Source organism: Hemitrygon akajei, unplaced genomic scaffold, assembly GCF_048418815.1.
Source record: "Hemitrygon akajei unplaced genomic scaffold, sHemAka1.3 Scf000045, whole genome shotgun sequence".
Classification (NCBI taxonomy): Eukaryota; Metazoa; Chordata; class Chondrichthyes; order Myliobatiformes; family Dasyatidae; genus Hemitrygon; species Hemitrygon akajei.
In genome coordinates this window covers 4,407,825-4,428,121 of record NW_027331931.1, presented here as the reverse complement: position 1 = coordinate 4,428,121, position 20,297 = coordinate 4,407,825, and the positions used below count along the sequence as shown (strand labels likewise).

The window sequence follows — 20,297 nt, the reverse complement described above, 5'->3', positions numbered from 1 at the left end:
TACAGATGAAAGATCGGAAACATTCGGAAATTGATTGAAAAAAATGCAAAACACTGGAGGAAATCGACAGATCAGGCAGCAAATGTGGAGAGGAATAAATAGACAACGTGTAGGCGGGCTCCTTCAGCACGTCCTAGACCATGTATTCCTCTGTTTAGCTGCTGCATGAACTGCAGAGTTCCTCCAGCATTTTGTGTGTGTGTGCGTCTCTGTATTTCCAGCAACTGCAGAATCTCCTGTGTTTTATATCTGCATTTGTAAGAGGATTGTACTTTGGCATTAGATACACTTTGATATTGAGTATATTGTTTATGTGAGCCGCTTTCTGCGTTAAAACGCCCGCTGAGTTTTCTATATACAAAAAAAAAAACTGAGGTATGGACATAGAAGCGGTGCTTGCAGGAATTGTTTAAAAATTTCGCCAGCGCTGAAACATCGATCATATGCGCAGGCGTCAATGTTGATGACGTATACGAATATTACGCATGCGCGCAGTTCACAAAAGGCCTCTGGAAAACGGCTGCCGTGTCGGACGCAGGTAAGCGAATATTTCGGGGCGACTGTCTTAAACAGCGATTTCGGGACAATTCCTGTGAACTCCGCACAGCGTGACCCGTAATCCCGGGATAGTCCTGCTCTCTTCCCTCTCTCTCAGCCCTACGGGCCCCAGGGAGCTTCCGGCTGATGAGGGAATGGGAACCGATGGATCTCTCAGACAGAGCTGAGCTCCAGCTATCTAAATGCGAGGATTAGGAACTCGGAGAAAGGGAACAAAATCGGGTATTTTACATCACCAGTTGAGAAAATCACCTTTGTTCTATCTCCAATCACTAACGAGAAAATCTGCAGATGCTGGAAATCCAAGCAACACACACAAAATTGCTGAGGAACTCAGCATTCGTACACTTTTCCGTAGATGCTGCCTGGCCTGCTGAGATCCTCCAGCATTTTGTGTGTGTTGCTTGAGCTACCTCCACTTGTTCTCGACTTTTCTACCCGTGACGACATGTTTTGACCCATTCTTTCAGGGAAGATAATAATATCAAAAACCTTTGCCCTGGGCAACAAGTAGTTTTCACATCACAAATGTGCCAGACTCCAATGAGACAGACTACTGCCCTTCGCTTCATATTCATTGGCATTACCATCACTAAGTTGATCACCGTCAGTCACCCAGGGGAGGGTTCAGGGGAAATAGTTATGTACAATACAGAAACTGGTGTTACCTGTGTGTATTGTGGTGATGCAAAAGTTGTTGGAGAGTTTACAAGTGGGAAGAGGTGGAGTGATATTTGGAAATCTGACTTTTTAAAGCATAATTTAGCAAGCAAACCATTTATGGACAATGTGCAAAAGCACTGGTGAGAGAATCCTTCATTACCCGTTACAGGCCTGTGACATGGTGTGAGAGTGCAGATGAACTGGATCGAACCCAGAGGAGATCACAGTTCTTACACACAGTGATTTGCTGGCTGTTAAAATGAATACCTCTCTATATAAAATTCACAGTGCTCATGTGGTCACTGGGTAAGAGGATGCACAGTACAAGATTTATGTGCACACTGGTCATTATAAATTAGAGGGGACATTGGTGGGAAGGTTGGGAGAACTCCAGTGTCCCTGACACCCTAACCTACAAGATGAGTATCCAGCTGCACTTTAAGGAGATGGAGCTGAAAATGGATGAATTTTGGATCATCCAGCTGTTGGAGGGGGTGATAGATATGACATGAAGAGAGGTGAGTTGCACCTAAGGTGCAGGACACAGGAAACTGGTTGAGAGACATGAAGGGGAATGAAGTTAAATAGCCATCGCAGAGTACTCTTGTTGCCATCCCACACAACAGCAGGTGTGCCGCTTTAGAAACTGTTGGGGAGGGAGGGATTACCTGGCAGAGGAAAGTCAAACGGGTGATAGGGGATTCGTTAGTTAGGGGAACAGAACAGAGGGGGATGAATGGTCAGTCTTGATGGTGTCAAAAGGACCTGACAAGTGTGGTTTGGGATAGGCCGTTTTCTGGCAAAGGAGTACTTGGTAAGCGGGAGGCCTTCAGAAGTGACATTTTTGAGAGTGTAGAGTTTGTATGTTGAAAGGTAACTAGTGCAGGAAACCTTGGTTTTCAAGAGATATTGAGGCCCCCGATATTTTGTTCCTCTAAATGCCTCAGACTGTTGGGTGCTACCAAGACTCATTAATGACAACAGTATCATAATTTCACCCCCGAGCTCATCTGACTTTTTTTTAGTCATCTTCTGTTGGTTTCTAAAAGCTTCCAATAGTTTTTGCTCTTTTGATTTCCCTCTCTTTGGCTTTTATGTTGGCTTTTGCTTCTCATTTCAGCCACGATTGTGTCTTCCTGCCTTTACAATGCTTCCACTTCTTTGGGATGTATCGATCACTCAGCTCCTGAATTCTCCCAGAAACTCCAGCCATTGCTGCTCCGTTGTCACTCCTACTTTTTCCCTTCCAAACAAGTTTGCCAGATTCTCTGTCACAGAAACATGGAGAAGTTCAGTACGGAAACAGGCTATTTGCCCAATCCAGTCAATGCCAAACAAACATTTAAACTGTCTAATGCAACTAACTGCACCGGGACCATCGCCCTCCATACCCCTACCATCCAGGCTCCCATCCAAACTTCTTTTAAATGGTGAAACCGAGCTCATATTCACCACTTGTTCTGGCATCTCATTCCACACTCTCACGACCATTTCAGTGAAGAGCTTTTCCAAATGTTCCCATTAAATTTTCACTTCCCCACTTACCCATGACCTATGGTTGTCATCGCACCCATCCTCAGTGGAAAAAGCTGCTTACCTGTACCCTATCTCTCTACTGTCATAATGTTGTCTATTCCCAACAAATCCTCAAAGAAATGTATAATATCTTTGTTTATGTTTAGAGCCTTTTTCAGGTGTATAAGATGATGAGGGACACTGATCATCTGGATAGCCAGAGGCTTTTTCCCCAGGGCTGAAATGGCTAACGTGAGGGGGTATAGTTTTAAGGTGCTTGAAAGTTGATACGGAGGGGATGTCAGGGCTAACTTTATTTACACTGAGAGTTGTGGGTGCATGGAACGGATTGCAGGCTACTTGTGTGAGAGTGCTTCAGTTACTGTGGGGCCAGAAACCCATGCAGCTCAGTGGGAACAGGGAATAATACCAATGGAGAGAGTCAAACTGAGCCAGGTCACAGATCGGAGATGGCAGAAATGCCCCATTCTTTTAGAGACAGGAAAAGCATCAGAGAATTTGATGGTCATTCTGGATACCAGCACTCTGCCCAGTTAGAACATGATTTCTCTCCAACTCTTCACTGTAACAGTGTGATGCCAGCTGACACCTTGACAACTCAAGCGATCTCATTAGAAAAGTCCTGCACCCATTGATGGATTTTGTAAATCTTTTTACAGGTTAAAAATGACAAGGAATTTGCCTACAGGAATCTCGAACACAACACGCCAGTTTTGTTGTCTCTATCCAGATATTTAAGAAGTGCGGCAAGGGATTCAGTCGATCATCCTTCCTGCTCAGACTGTCGGGAGGGATTCACTTGATCATCTGACCCAATGGCACGCCTGTTAGTTTACATGGGGGGAGCCCATTCATCTGCTCAGACAGTGGGAATGGATTCACTCGGTCATCTCAACTAAGGGTACATCAGCAAGTTCACACTGGGACAAGGCCATTCACCTGTACTGTGTGTGAGAAGGGATTCAATCTGTCATCCCACCTGTGGACACACCAATCAGTTTACATTGGGCAGAGGCTGGTCATCTGCGGAATTTTTTGGGGAAGAATTCACTCAGTCAACTAACCTAATGGCTCACCAGCGAGTTCACACTCGGGAGCGGCCGTTCACCTGCTCAGACTGTGGGAAAGGATTCACTCAGTCATCTCAGTTACTGAGACACCAGTCAGTTCACACTGGGGACAGGCCATTCAACTGCTCAGCCTGCGGAAAGGGATTCACTTCCGCAGATAAGTTACTGAGACACCAGTCAGTTCACACTGGGGAGAGGCCATTCACCTGCTCAGACTGTGGGAAGGGATTCACTTCATCATATCAGTTACTGAGACACCAGTCAGTTCACACCGGAGAGTGGCCATTCACCTGCTCAGACTGTGGGAAGCGATTCACTGAATTATCTCGACTGAAGATACATCAACGAGTTCACACCGGAGAGAGGCCATTCAACTGCTCAGACTGTGGGAAGGGATTCACTCAGTCATCTCAACTGAAGGTACATCAGCGAATTCACACTGGGGAGAGGCCATTCACCTGCTCGGACTGTGGGAAGGGATTCACTTCGTCATCTCTACTGAAGGTACATCAACAAGTTCACACTGGGGAGAAGCCGTTCACGTGCTCGGACTGTGGCAAGGCATTCACTTCATCAGCTCACTTACTGAGACACCAGTCAGTTCACACTGGGGAGAGGCCATTCACCTGCTCAGACTGTGGGAAGGGATTCACTTTGTCATATAAGTTACTGAAACACCGGTCAGTTCACACCGGAGAGTGGCCGTTCTCCTGCTCAGACTGCGGGAAGGGATTCACCGAATTACCTCAGCTTAAGGTACATCAGCGAGTTCACACCAGAGAGAGGCCATTCACCTGCTCAAACTGTGGGAAGGGATTCGCTCAGTCATCTCAACTGAATGTACATCAGCGAATTCACACTGGAGAGAAGCCGTTCACCTGCTCAGACTGTGGGAAAGGATTCACTCAGTTATCTCAACTGAAGGCACACCAGGGAGTTCACACTGGAGAGTGGCAAATCACCTGCTCAGACTGTGGGAAGGGATTCGCTTCGTCATCCCATCTGAAGATACATCAGCGAGTTCACACTGGAGAGAGGCCGTTCACCTGCTCAGACTGTGGGAAGGGATTCACTTCGTCATCCCATCTGAAGGTACATCAGCGTGTTCACACTGGAGAGAGGCCATTCACCTGCTCAAACTGTGGGAAAGGATTCACTCAGTCATCCATCCTAAAGGCACACCAGCGACTTCACACTAGGTAGAGACCGATCTGCTCAGACTTTGGGAAAAGATTCTCTCAGCCAAATCAACCAGTGTGCATCATTGAGTTCACACTGGGGAGAGGCCGTTCACCTGCTGTGAATGTAGGAAGCGATTCACGCAGTCATCTAATCTTATGTAGCTCTCAGTTCTGCTGGCAGCTTAACAGAGGGGTTTATAGCCCGCCCACCCCAGTCTGGCCAAACTGAAGAATCTCGTTTGTGTGGATACTGAGCGATGTGTCCCCTGTGTAATCTGCCCCGGGGTTCATACTTTCTATGGACTATCTCTTTAAAATGCAAAGAGAACTGAGACTGACTTTGGACACGCTGTTGGATTTCTGCAGAAGTGCTGGGTTGTTATGGTGACGAGCTAATGTTTATGCTCTCTGTGGTTAAGCAAGGTCAGAATGATCCTTTACCGACACAGAACAAGCAAGCGACTTCTTACAGAGAGAGGGGGCGGAGCTACATGATGGACAGCTGGTGTTCAGCACAATGGTATTTAAACACGGAACTGCTTTTCTCACAGGACACACGGACGCACCAAGGCAAGTGATGAAAGTTTCTGCCAGTTGGACTTTCTAGCAGGGTGGGATTTGAGGATCGATAAAAAAGAGTCGATCTGTGGCTGTTAGTGCGTGTAAGAGCAACCCTGTGGAATCTACCGGTGAGTCTAACCCTTGCCTTGGTTGGTAGACATTCTCTTGAAAAGGTGCTTTTGAGTTGGTCATGTCTGGCTAACTTGGAAGATTAGATGGGCATTGGAAAAGGTCAACAACACCTGTTTACTTGGATTACATCTCCCTCTCCCTCCCTCCTCCCCCCCCCCCCCAAATCTTGTGAACTAAATTGAATCTACCACATCATCGTAAGACTATATCGTTTACCTCCTAGGTTTTGGATTTTATATACAGGTGGCCCCCATTTTTCGCACGCTCGCTTTACGACAGCTCACTGTTATGAAAGACCTACATTAGTACCTGTTTTTGCTGACCAAAGAGGATTTTCGCTTTTACGATAAAGATGATGCCTCCTTTATATGTGAGTTTACCCCGAAAAAGACTACAATGACCGTGAAGCCTTGTGCGGCAGTTGTGTACGCATGTGTGTACGTGCCGATTCTTTTTCTCTTCAAATCAATTTCAGTTCACTATCTTCCCGATTTTCAGTGAAACTACACTGTAAATTCAATATTTCTACTTTATATAGTGTGAATATATTTATCATATCATTCCTACTTTTACTATAGGTTAGTGTTATTTTAGGTTTTATGTGCTATTTAGTATGATTTGGTGGGTTATTCTTTGGGTCTGGGAACGTCCAAAATCTTTTCCCATTTAGATTAATGGTAATTGCTTCTTCACTTCATGACATTTCGGTTTACAAACGGTTTCATAGGAACACTCTACCTTCAGATACCGGCAGAAACCTGTATTCACACCTATATATGCATAACATTGCTAACCCTTGGATTATCTGGTTTAAGTTCACTATTATTAGTAGTTACCAATAAAATAGTGTTTGTTAACTGCAAAACCAGACTCCAAGTGTGTTCAATTGTTGCTGGTAGTTTTATAGGTTTGCGTCTGTGTGACACCTGAAATAACAAATGGTACATAATATGTGATTAAATTATTAAGATTTATAATTCTTACTTTGACTATAGGGTTACTAAAGAAAACAAAAAAAAAAGAAAAAGGGCCCACTCTCTCCATTCACGTCTTCTCATCTCTCCCCAGCAAAAGACCATGAGAATCTCTCTTCCAGACTCACAAGAAAGAACATTTCTGTCATTGGATAATTTTGTCGTGGTTTCTCGTGCCCCACAAACGACCAGGAGATGCAAAAGATTCTTCAAGAAGTATTAAACTTTAATTTGCAAATCAAAGCTGAAACGGTCATTGAGCTAGTCGCTGATTGCCCACCGATCCTTGGACATAGCATGTTTTATAGCAATCTCCTGGCTTAGTTGCATTAGCATATGCAATCAGTCTATAGTTGCGTACCACACGTACATCCGCCACTATTGTTTCTACCCATTGACTTAATCATGTTCTAATCTACATCTCTTAGCTACCTCTCAATAACACACCATTGTCTTCTACATTCTTAAGATTTCATTCTCCTACTAAATTGGGTACATGCATAGCAAATAGCAAGTTTCAAAGCTGACTACATAGTTTTGGTTACACAGCAAATAATCTCAATTTTTATACTCCAATATATCCCCCCTTTGAGACCCAGAGGAGAAAAGACTAAGAGTCTGCGCACAAAAGCCCCAATAAATTCAAGCACTTATTCCCAAATCTTGGGTTAAACTATAATTTTCTGCGCCAAGACCTCAAAGTATTCTCTTCCTGTTACCCTGGGCCGCTGAGCCAAAAACCTGTCCCTTTGTACCTGAGACAGGGAAAAAGACTCAGCAGCCCTTACAATCTACTCCCACACTGTCGTTTTGCTCCTGTTCATCCTGCAGGTATTGTAGGCTGTAACAATACATTTTCGGTGTTTCTTTCTCCACTAAGCTTGCTTCAGTAATTGCCACGAGCATTGGAAATTGTTTGGTTGCAGCACGCACTACAAGAGATTTGAGACAAGGAAGAAAACAGCACAGCACAAGCGCACAGCTCAACAATATAATACTGACAGTTATTGCGATTTTAGTCAGCCATGCTCCCCATCCTCCGAGTCTACTTTCCAACCAATCAAAGAACTGATGTTCAAATCCTGCATTCTGTTTGACCTCCGTCCGCAGATTCTTTAATTTATTCATTGCTCTGGTGAAAGACCCTTCTGGGCTAGTATTGTTTGGTATGAAAGTGCAGCATTGTTCTCCAAACATTACACACACACACCCTTTTTCTGCCAAAAGCCAATCCAGTACCTGTCTGTGTTGCCATGCCACCCTGCTAGTTGCATCCAGCTGTTGCCCTAAGGCCTCCAGCGCATCGTCAGTGTAGTTGATGAATCTCTGTTGATTGTAGTATATATAGTTTATCCATTCAACATTTTTGCTTACCCCTATCACAGGTATGATAGCTTCCTAGTGAGCATCTCATGCGATGTCAGGCATGTCACTCGATTAGTTTGCATGCGGTAACTCATCAATGCTAACGGTAAAGCATCGACCCAATTAAGTTTAGTGTCTGCACAAATTTTGTTTAGTTTGGCTTTCAGCGTTCCATTAATTCTCTCTACCATGCCCTGCGACTGAGGGTGGTATACACATCCAAATCTTTGCTTTATCCTCAGCGCCTGTAGTACCAGTTTGACCACTTTCTGGATAAAAGCTGAACCATTGTCTGAGCTAACTTCTGTAGGTATTCTAAACCTTGGGATCACTTCATTTGTCAGAAATTTTACCACTGTCTTTGCCCCTTGATCTCTTGAAGGTACCGCCTCCACCCATCTGCTAAATCGATCAATTACTACCAGCATGTATCTTTTCCCTCTCACTGTCTTTATCATGTCTACGTAATCGATCACTAGATGTTTAAATGGTCCTTCAGGTACAGGAATGTGACCTATTGGGGTTGTAATTCCCTTCCGAACATTATTCTGTACGCATACCTCGCACTGTGACAAGACAAAGTCCACTGAAGCCTGTAAATAAGGTGACCAAAAACCATCCTTCTTTATTTTCTTTATCACTTCCACCCTTGCACAATGGTCCATCCCATGCGCTTCTGAAATCAGAATCGTCAGTAGAGGGGTGGGTGCAACTAACAAACCGTCTTCCGTGTTCCACAAGCCTTCCGGGTTCTGCTTGGCCCCCCTTTTTCTCCACATTGTCTGTTCTGCCAAAGTTGCCTTACCTTGTATTTCAATTACGTCCTCTACCTCAGGTTCTGGAGTTAGGCTTACCTGGGGGGCAATGACAGCTGATGTACACCCAGACGCTTTTCTGGCTGCCTCGTCCGCAGCTTGATTTCCTTTTGTTATTACATCATTTCCCTTTTTATGTGCCTGGCATTTTACTATAGCCAATGCTTTAGGTTTCATTATGGCTTTTATTAAGACTAGAATTTGCTGACAATGTTGTATGGGATCTCCATTACCTTTTTTAAAACCTCTCTGCTTCCACACTGCCCCGAACAAATGGCATACTCCATGAGCATATGCCGAATCAGTATAGATGTCTACTTTCTCACCTTCCATCATTTCACACACAGCTGTCAGGGCTTTGATTTCCACTAGTTGGGCGGAACACGGTTGGGGACATGGCTCCATCCTAATAATCTTATAGCTCGACTGATCCTGCTGCACTACCGAGAACCCTGCGTGATTTCCATCATAATCCCTATAACAAGAGCCATCTACGAACAGAACCTTTTTATCTGCATCTTCTAGTGGTTCTGACCGTAAATCTGCTCTCAATTTGGCAAATGCCATCGTCTTCCCTACACAATCATGGGGTTCTCCTTCATAGTCCAAAGGGACAAAATCGGCTATATTACTGGTAGTGCATCTCTGTATAGTTATGTCTGGAAATTTCAATAGCATCTGATACGCTGCTATCCTGGCCGGCGTCAGCACAAATTTCCCCTTTTCTAGCAATTCTGCTACTTTGTGGTGTGTGTACAGAGTCACAGGATAGCCCAGGGTTACAGATGATGCCTTTCCATATACATAATACAGCGCCGCCAATCCCTAATAACAGGGTGGATACCCCTGAGCCACCTCATCTAGTCTCGTACTGTAGTATGCTATCGGATGCTTTGCTTTTCCTGTGCCTGTTTCTTGTGTTAGAACCGCTGTGACATAACCCTCCTGTTGGTTGGATACATACAAATGAAAAACCTTCTCGTAGTCAGGCAAAGCTAATGCTGGTGCTGACTGCAATTCCTGCTTAATAGTATTGAAAGCTATCTCCGCCTCTCCATTCCACTGTAAGCTGTTCTTCAAATTGGTATGTCCTGCTTCTTTCATTATCTTTCTCAAAGGTGCCACAATCTCAGCATATTCTCCTATCCAATCTGAGCTGTACCCTGCCATTCCCAAAAACGTCATCATCTGCCCTACAGTCTGGGGTTTGGGGGCCTTAGTTATTGCCTCAATCTGATCTGGTGCTATCGCCTTCACTCCCTTGGAAATTACCCTGCCTAAGTATTCCACTTGCTGCGTGCAAAATTGCAGTTTCTTTTTGGATACTTTATGTCCTCCGTGCGCTAGCTTCTCTAACAGAGTTATAGTGTCCTGCTCACACTGTTCCTCGCTGTGGGAGCAAATCAACAGGTCATCTACATACTGTAACAATGTACTTTCCAATGGCATGCCCTCTAGGTCTGCCTTCAATACCTGATTAAAAATGTGTGGTGAATGTTTAAATCCTTGCGGCATTCTGGTATAGGTATACTGAGCACCTCTGTAAGTAAATGCAAACAAACACTGACACTGATCGGCTAGAGGAATGCTAAAGAAAGCCAAACACAAATCAATCACTGAAAAGTAACTTGCTTCTGGTGGAACATTAGTCAAAAGCGTGTGTGGGTTGGGGACTACCGCTGGCCAGTCCTCTACCACATTATTTACCGCTTGCAAATCATGCACCAATCTCCACTTAGATTTATCTGCTTTTGAGATCGGCAGCAACGGGGTATTGCATAGACTGTTTGTTCTTTTAAGCACTCCTATTTCAAGCAACCCCTGCACTGTCGATGCTCTTCCCTCTTCTGCTTCTGGTCTTAGAGGGTATTGTGGTCTCCTGGGTGGAATTGCTCCCCTTTTCAGCTTTATTTCCACCGGACTAGCTGTTTTTATTTTCCCTACGTCCGTGTCATGTTGTGACCACAGAATAGACGGCAACTCATCTAACCTTTATCTTTCTGCTGGCCTCTTTCCTTTCCCAGCAAGGGCAGATGTGGTTGGGGAGTTATTTCGACCTCTCTCATTGTCCCTATCATATCTACACTTACCATTATTTTAATGCAATTGTTGTCTTCTGATATCCACACCTCTGGCATTATTTTCCTCCACACTGTTACGGTTTCAGCACTCTTAACTAAGGGCCCTAAGTCTTTAGTCTGATATCCCTTGTTTACCAACAACGTTATGTGGGGCGCAGCCTCCGGTGTCCTGTACGGTTTTTCTAAAAAGGTGTTCCACTTAACTTGTAAAGCTGCCCCTTGCTTTCCAATTATCACAGCCTCCCCTTCCAGGTGCTGTTGGGTACATGCCTCCAGGTGCCATCTCTCCTCTAACTCCTTGTTCTGAGTCTCGTCAAAAATCACTGTACAATGTAGCTCAGATTTGGGCATTACAGCCCTGGGTAATATAGCCTGCACGCCCTTTTTCCATTTCTCCCAGGTTTCCTGAATCTGATCTGCGATGTCTCCTATCCAAAAGACATTAGCCTTCTTGTCTTCTCGCACTATCAATTGAGCCCCTGCTCTTTCCACACTCAGCCCATTTCTGGTGCATTCTAATTTTAATTCCAGTTTCAATAAGGCATCTTTGCCTAACAAATTAATCAGAGTTCCTTTAAATACTAGCACCGGCAAAACAATTCCTTTATTTCCCATTCTCAACCGCACTGGAGCCATGCACTGAGTCAACTGTGTTTTCCCTAAGAACCCTACCGTCTTAATAAACTTTCCTGACATGGGAAGGAGAAGGGCATACTGTGGCTGTACACAAGTGTACGTGGCTCCAGTATCTATCATCATTGGTGTCAGTTGCCCTTCTAACATAACCTGAACAATGGGTTCCTCATCTGCCTCCCTTGTTATCACTGGGTAATGTCCCTTCCCACTCGAGTTCTCGGGGCACCCCTAATACCTCGCATAGGAGTTCACAGTACCGCTTGGGCCTGTGTGGGCTGGTCCTTGGCTAAACTGTAGTTCCCTTCTTATCGGTTCCTGCTGGTGTGTGACAGGCCATGGTGTAAACAGACAATCTCTTCTCATGTAACCTGGCTGATTACATCCCCAGCACAATCTCGCTACCTCTCTTTTCCCCTGTTTCCTCACTGGTCCCCTTTGCCCATAGCTCCACTGTCCCCCTCCTTGGGACTTCCAGTCCTGTCTGGGCTGTTTGAATTTAGTCTGTTCCTGATAGGGCATTTGTGGGAATGCTCCTCCAAAGACGATTATTGGCATGGGGTTTTCTGGCCCTTGTCTTACAGTAGATAGATAGATAGATAGATAGATAGATACTTTATTCATCCCCATGGGGAAATTCAGCATTTTTTTTCCAATGTCCCGTACACTTGTTGTAGCAAAAACTCATTACATACAATACAATACTTAACTCAGTAATAATATGATATGCATCTAAATCACTAGCTCAAAAAGCATTAATAATATATAAATATATAACCTCCATATAGTGGTGCTTCTTCCAGTTCGATGGCTGTACGCGGACCGGTGGTTGCTGGCAGCATCTTTTTGCTTTTCTCTTTTTCCTTCTTTTTGAGTTCTTCGAGCTGCATTTGTATTAACTTCCTTTGCACCTCTTCCTGCTGCTCAGCCAACCTTGGTTTGTCTATCCGGTATTTCTCAACCGCCTGGACTACGTGGTCTCTAAATTCTTGTGGGGTCATTGACGTCAGCCCAACCACTTCCTCCAGTTTGGATTTTACTTGCAGAGGCAATGCATCCAAAATGCTATGTCGGAACAATGTGGTGATAAATAAGTTATTTTCCACCTCTTGCTCAGTCTCCAGTCTCCACCTTTTCAACTGGTTTTTCAGTGTCTCCCAGTCGATCCCCTTTTAAGGCTTTGGGGTCCACTTTGGGTGCGTAAAGCTTCCTGAGGGCCTGCCATACCCTCTGCCTCACTCTGTCAAACCCGTCTCCATCAGTTCTCGGGTCGTTCGAGTTTACTATGCCAGCCATTTCCATTAGTTCGTTAAATTTGGAGGTTCCCATCAACCTTATCAATAGTGCCTTCAAATCTCCCAGAGCCAATAATCGTCCCGCCGTTTTTTCTTCAAAGGCTCTAATCCATTTCCCTGCTCCTTCATGTAGATTGGGCAGAGTGTTTTTCAGCCCTTCTAGGTCCTGGGATCCCCAAGGGATATACTGCACTTGTCCTGATCCTTTAACTAACAACGGCATCATTCTTCCTCCTTCTTCCCACCTGCCCTGGCTCTCCTCCTCACCTGACACCCCTTCTGTCTCAGGGTATGTCTTTACTGCCTCCCACATAAATGTCTCCGGGGTTCTGCTCTTCCCTCGGTCTCCCTGTGGAGTCCTTCCTTTCTGTCTTGATTCAATACTTGGTTGGCCCCTGGAGTATTTTTCGCATCTCTTCTGGCAATCCGCTCTCAGTAACTTATCTGGCTCTCTCTCTACTTCCGCAAGTCGCTCCCCTATCGCCTCCTTCTGCTCTTCTAGGCTTCTGCCTCCTACCTCTTCCCCACAAATTCTCGCATCCTCTCTCTCTCCACTTAACTCTTGCTCCTCCAATGAGTCACCTTCTCTTTCTTCCTGTCCGTGTCTGTACACCTGTAGCAGGGACTTCTCATGATCCTTACTCGTACTTCTCCCTGCATGTTTACTGTTCCCGTCAGCAGGGGGCACTGCTTAGCGGATCTTTCCTCATTATAGGGAGGGGGCTTTCCGTTTCTTTCGCATCCGGGTACGGAGCTGAAGCCAGCTTCTCACTGTACCTTCCTCTCTCTCTAACAGGCTGTTTCTCCAGCACCTTAGTGTCTTCCTCGCTTGTAATCAATATTCCACCTGTCCTCCTCAGCCTTTCTCCCTCCGTTCTGAAGAGTTTTTTCTCGTTCTCTTTTTTGCCCCTCTTTTCTTAGATTTATCTTTTGGTTTGTACTTTTTAATTAGTGCCTCCATTTCTTCGCACAAGCTTACATCAAACGTTCCTTCTCTTGGCCATTTTATGACCAGGTTTTTGGTTCTCTTTTCCCATTTTTCTGAAGTTTTTCTGATCTCATATTTATTTACCGGGATTTTTTTTGCTCAGAATCTCTACTGCCGTTCCTTTACTTGTCATGTTGTTCTCTCTTTTTAAGGTATTTCAGAGATTCACAGTTCATTTACTGGATAATATTATTTACTCTAATTCTATGCCTAGTCTATCGCCTATCTACCAGCGCTTTAAACGATATATTGGACTGTCCTTGTTTCCTATTCTGTTCTGCCCGTACAGACCTCTATTCAGAGCGGTATCCACAGAACTTTTCTCTTTGCACCTCGTTTATTCAGACCCTTATCTCTTAAGGCGGTATCCACGAGGATTTTCTCTATTTTTCCTTTCCCTGCCCGTTCAGACCTTCGTTTCATACGAAGCGGTATCCACAGGGACTTACCAACACCACGTGGAATTTTAATTCACTTAACTTCTTATTAGTTTATTTGTACTTACCCTCATTGCAGTGTTCTTGATCAATCCTCTGAGCCTCCTGTGAACTCCCAATTCTGCCAGATTCTTTGGACCGGAGAGACCCTTCGGTAGTGGTTCCACACTTCTGAGACTCCAAGACCTCCCCAAAGCCAACAGAATTCTTAGTCCAAATTGTCGCAAAAAGCGCTTACCTTTTGTTTGGGTGCACCATTAATTCTGTTAGCCTTGTGGGGGTCCCTAGAGGACTGGGAAGCGTCCCCAATCTGCCGTTTCCTTTCCGCGGGTCTCTTTCCGGTCCTGCCGCGGTCGCCAATTTCGTCGTGGTTTTTCGTGCCCCACAAACGACCAGGAGACGCAGAAGATTCTTCAAGAAGTATTAAACTTTAATTTGCAAATCAAAGCTGAGACAGTCATTGAGCTAGTCGCTGATTGCCCACCGATCCTTGGACATAGCATGTTTTATAGCAATCTCCTGGCTTAGTTGCATTAGCATATGCAATCAGTCTATAGTTGCGTACCACACGTACATCCGCCACTATTGTTTCTACCCATTGACTTAATCATGTTCTAATCTACATCTCTTAGCTACCTCTCATTAACACACCATTGTCTTCTACATTCTTAAGATTTCATTCTCCTACTAAATTGGGAACAAGCATAGCAAATAGCAAACTCAGACTACATAATCTACATCTTTTAGCTTCCTCTTATTAAAACACCGTTGTCTTCTACATTCTTAAAATTTCATTCTCCTACTAAATTGGGTACATGCATAGCAAATAGCAAGTTTCAAAGCTGACTACATAGTTTTGGTTACACAGCAAATAATCTCAATTTTTATACTCCAATATATCCCCCCTTTGAGACCCAGAGGAGAAAAGACTGAGTCTGCGCACAAAAGCCCCAATAAATTCAAGCACTTATTCCCAAATCTTGGGTTAAACTATAATTTTCTGCGCCAAGACCTCAAAGTATTCTCTTCCTGTTACCCTGGGCCGCTGAGCCAAAAACCTGTCCCTTTGTATCTGAGACAGGGAAAAAGACTCAGCAGCCCTTACAATCTAATCCCACACTGTCGTTTTGCTCCTGTTCATCCTGCAGGTATTGTAGGCTGTAACAATACATTTTCGGTGTTTCTTTCTCCACTAAGCTTGCTTCAGTAATTGCCACGAGCATTGGAAATTGTTTGGTTGCAGCACGCACTACAAGAGATTTGAGACAAGGAAGAAAACAGCACAGCACAAGCGCACAGCTCAACAATATAATACTGACAGTTATTGCGATTTTAGTCAGCCATGCTCCCCATCCTCCGAGTCTACTTTCCAACCAATCAAAGAACTGATGTTCAAATCCTGCATTCTGTTTGACCTCCGTCCGCAGATTCTTTAATTTATTCATTGCTCTGGTGAAAGACCCTTCTGGGCTAGTATTGTTTGGTATGAAAGTGCAGCATTGTTCTCCAAACATTACACACACACACCCTTTTTCTGCCAAAAGCCAATCCAGTACCTGTCTGTGTTGCCATGCCACCCTGCTAGTTGCATCCAGCTGTTGCCCTAACGCCTCCAGCGCATCGTCAGTGTAGTTGATGAATCTCTGTTGATTGTAGTATATATAGTTTATCCATTCAACATTTTTGCTTACCCCTATCACAGGTATGATAGCTTCCTAGTGAGCATCTCATGCGATGTCAGGCATGTCACTCGATTAGTTTGCATGCGGTAACTCATCAATGCTAACGGTAAAGCATCGACCCAATTAAGTTTAGTGTCTGCACAAATTTTGTTTAGTTTGGCTTTCAGCGTTCCATTAATTCTCTCTACCATGCCCTGCGACTGAGGGTGGTATACACATCCAAATCTTTGCTTTATCCTCAGCGCCTGTAGTACCAGTTTGACCACTTTCTGGATAAAAGCTGAACCATTGTCTGAGCTAACTTCTGTAGGTATTCTAAACCTTGGGATCACTTCATTTGTCAGAAATTTTACCACTGTCTTTGCCCCTTGATCTCTTGAAGGTACCGCCTCCACCCATCTGCTAAATCGATCAATTACTACCAGCATGTATCTTTTCCCTCTCACTGTCTTTATCATGTCTACGTAATCGATCACTAGATGTTTAAATGGTCCTTCAGGTACAGGAATGTGACCTATTGGGGTTGTAATTCCCTTCCGAACATTATTCTGTACGCATACCTCGCACTGTGACAAGACAAAGTCCACTGAAGCCTGTAAATAAGGTGACCAAAAACCATCCTTCTTTATTTTCTTTATCACTTCCACCCTTGCACAATGGTCCATCCCATGCGCTTCTGAAATCAGAATCGTCAGTAGAGGGGTGGGTGCAACTAACAAACCGTCTTCCGTGTTCCACAAGCCTTCCGGGTTCTGCTTGGCCCCCCTTTTTCTCCACATTGTCTGTTCTGCCAAAGTTGCCTTACCTTGTATTTCAATTACGTCCTCTACCTCAGGTTCTGGAGTTAGGCTTACCTGGGGGGCAATGACAGCTGATGTACACCCAGACGCTTTTCTGGCTGCCTCGTCCGCAGCTTGATTTCCTTTTGTTATTACATCATTTCCCTTTTTATGTGCCTGGCATTTTACTATAGCCAATGCTTTAGGTTTCATTATGGCTTTTATTAAGACTAGAATTTGCTGACAATGTTGTATGGGATCTCCATTACCTTTTTTAAAACCTCTCTGCTTCCACACTGCCCCGAACAAATGGCATACTCCATGAGCATATGCCGAATCAGTATAGATGTCTACTTTCTCACCTTCCATCATTTCACACACAGCTGTCAAGGCTTTGATTTCCACTAGTTAGGCGGAACACGGTTGGGGACATGGCTCCATCCTAATAATCTTATAGCTCGACTGATCCTGCTGCACTACCGAGAACCCTGCGTGATTTCCATCATAATCCCTATAACAAGAGCCATCTACGAACAGAACCTTTTTATCTGCATCTTCTAGTGGTTCTGACCGTAAATCTGCTCTCAATTTGGCAAATGCCATCGTCTTCCCTACACAATCATGGGGTTCTCCTTCATAGTCCAAAGGGACAAAATCGGCTATATTACTGGTAGTGCATCTCTGTATAGTTATGTCTGGAAATTTCAATAGCATCTGATACGCTGCTATCCTGGCCGGCGTCAGCACAAATTTCCCCTTTTCTAGCAATTCTGCTACTTTGTGGTGTGTGTACAGAGTCACAGGATAGCCCAGGGTTACAGATGATGCCTTTCCATATACATAGTACAGCGCCGCCAATCCCTAATAACAGGGTGGATACCCCTGAGCCACCTCATCTAGTCTCGTACTGTAGTATGCTATCGGCTGCTTTGCTTTTCCTGTGCCTGTTTCTTGTGTTAGAACCGCTGTGACATAACCCTCCTGTCGGTTGGATACATACAAATGAAAAACCTTCTCGTAGTCAGGCAAAGCTAATGCTGGTGCTGACTGCAATTCCTGCTTAATAGTATTGAAAGCTATCTCCGCCTCTCCATTCCACTGTAAGCTGTTCTTCAAATTGGTATGTCCTGCTTCTTTCATTATCTTTCTCAAAGGTGCCACAATCTCAGCATATTCTCCTATCCAATCTGAGCTGTACCCTGCCATTCCCAAAAACGTCATCATCTGCCCTACAGTCTGGGGTTTGGGGGCCTTAGTTATTGCCTCAATCTGATCTGGTGCTATCGCCTTCACTCCCTTGGAAATTACCCTGCCTAAGTATTCCACTTGCTGCGTGCAAAATTGCAGTTTCTTTTTGGATACTTTATGTCCTCCGTGCGCTAGCTTCTCTAACAGAGTTATAGTGTCCTGCTCACACTGTTCCTCGCTGTGGGAGCAAATCAACAGGTCATCTACATACTGTAACAATGTACTTTCCAATGGCATGCCCTCTAGGTCTGCCTTCAATACCTGATTAAAAATGTGTGGTGAATGTTTAAATCCTTGCGGCATTCTGGTATAGGTATACTGAGCACCTCTGTAAGTAAATGCAAACAAACACTGACACTGATCGGCTAGAGGAATGCTAAAGAAAGCCAAACACAAATCAATCACTGAAAAGTAACTTGCTTCTGGTGGAACATTAGTCAAAAGCGTGTGTGGGTTGGGGACTACCGCTGGCCAGTCCTCTACCACATTATTTACCGCTTGCAAATCATGCACCAATCTCCACTTAGATTTATCTGCTTTTTGAGATCGGCAGCAACGGGGTATTGCATAGACTGTTTGTTCTTTTAAGCACTCCTATTTCAAGCAACCCCTGCACTGTCGATGCTCTTCCCTCTTCTGCTTCTGGTCTTAGAGGGTATTGTGGTCTCCTGGGTGGAATTGCTCCCCTTTTCAGCTTTATTTCCACCGGACTAGCTGTTTTTATTTTCCCTACGTCCATGTCATGCTGCGACCACAGAATAGACGGCAACTCATCTAACCTTTATCTTTCTGCTGACCTCTTTCCTTTCCCAGCAAGGGCAGATGTGGTTGGGGAGTTATTTCGACCTCTCTCATTGTCCCTATCATATCTACACTTACCATTATTTTAATGCAATTGTTGTCTTCTGATATCCACACCTCTGGCATTATTTTCCTCCACACTGTTACGGTTTCAGCACTCTTAACTAAGGGTCCTAAGTCTTTAGTCTGATCTCCCTTGTTTACCAACAACGTTATGTGGGGCGCAGCCTCCGGTGTCCTGTACGATTTTTCTAAAAAGGTGTTCCACTTAACTTGTAAAGCTGCCCCTTGCTTTCCAATTATCACAGCCTCCCCTTCCAGGTGCTGTTGGGTACATGCCTCCAGGTGCCATCTCTCCTCTAACTCCTTGTTCTGAGTCTCGTCAAAAATCACTGTACAATGTAGCTCAGATTTGGGCATTACAGCCCTGGGTAATATAGCCTGCACGCCCTTTTTCCATTTCTCCCAGGTTTCCTGAATCTGATCTGCGATGTCTCCTATCCAAAAGACATTAGCCTTCTTGTCTTCTCGCACTATCAATTGAGCCCCTGCTCTTTCCACACTCAGCCCATTTCTGGTGCATTCTAATTTTAATTCCAGTTTCAATAAGGCATCTCTGCCTAACAAATTAATCAGAGTTCCTTTAAATACTAGCACCGGCAAAACAATTCCTTTATTTCCCATTCTCAACCGCACTGGAGCCGTGCACTGAGTCAACTGTGTTTTCCCCGAGAACCCTACCGTCTTAATAAACTTTCCTGACATGGGAAGGTGAAGGGCATACTGTGGCTGTACGCAAGTGTACGTGGCTCCAGTATCTATCATCATTGGTGTCAGTTGCCCTTCTAACATAACCTGAACAATGGTTCCTCATCTGCCTCCCTTGTTATCATTGGGTAATGTCCCTTCCCACTCGAGTTCTCGGGGCACCCCTAATACCTCGCATAGGGGTTCACAGGTCCGCTTGGGCCTGTGTGGGCTGGTCCTTGGCTAAACTGTAGTTCCCTTCTTATCGGTTCCTGCTGGTGTGTGACAGGCCATGGTGTAAACAGACAATCTCTTCTCATGTAACCTGGCTGATTACATCCCCAGCACAATCTCGCTACCTCTCTTTTCCCCTGTTTCCTCACTGGTCCCCTCTGCCCATAGCTCCTCTGTCCCCCTCCTTGGGACTTCCAGTCCTGTCTGGGCTGTTTGAATTTAGTCTGTTCCTGATAGGGCATTTGTGGGAATGCTCCTCCAAAGACGATTATTGGCATGGGGTTTTCTGGCCCTTGTCTTACAGTATGATCGGTTCCTCCATATAGTGGTGCTTCTTCCAGTTCGATGGCTGTACGCGGACCGCTGGTTGCTGGCAGCATCTTTTTGCTTTTCTCTTTTTCCTTCTTTTTGAGTTCTTCGAGCTGCATTTGTATTAACTTCCTTTGCACCTCTTCCTGCTGCTCAGCCAACCTTCGTTTGTCTATCCGGTATTTCTCAACCGCCTGGACTACGTGGT

The 20,297-nt window shown here is 44.8% G+C and overlaps 1 protein-coding gene across 1 annotated transcript; it reads left to right on the top strand.

Moving 5' to 3' along the window:
* Nucleotides 1–499: 499 nt before the first annotated feature.
* LOC140720659 (uncharacterized) lies at nt 500–7,140 on the top strand. The gene is made up of 2 exons (XM_073035510.1): nt 500–538; nt 3,417–7,140. The coding sequence occupies exon 2, from the start codon at nt 3,825–3,827 to the stop codon at nt 5,028–5,030; it is 1,206 nt and encodes a 401-aa protein (XP_072891611.1). The 5' UTR covers nt 500–538; nt 3,417–3,824; the 3' UTR covers nt 5,031–7,140.
* The last annotated feature ends 13,157 nt before the right edge of the window (nt 7,141–20,297 follow it).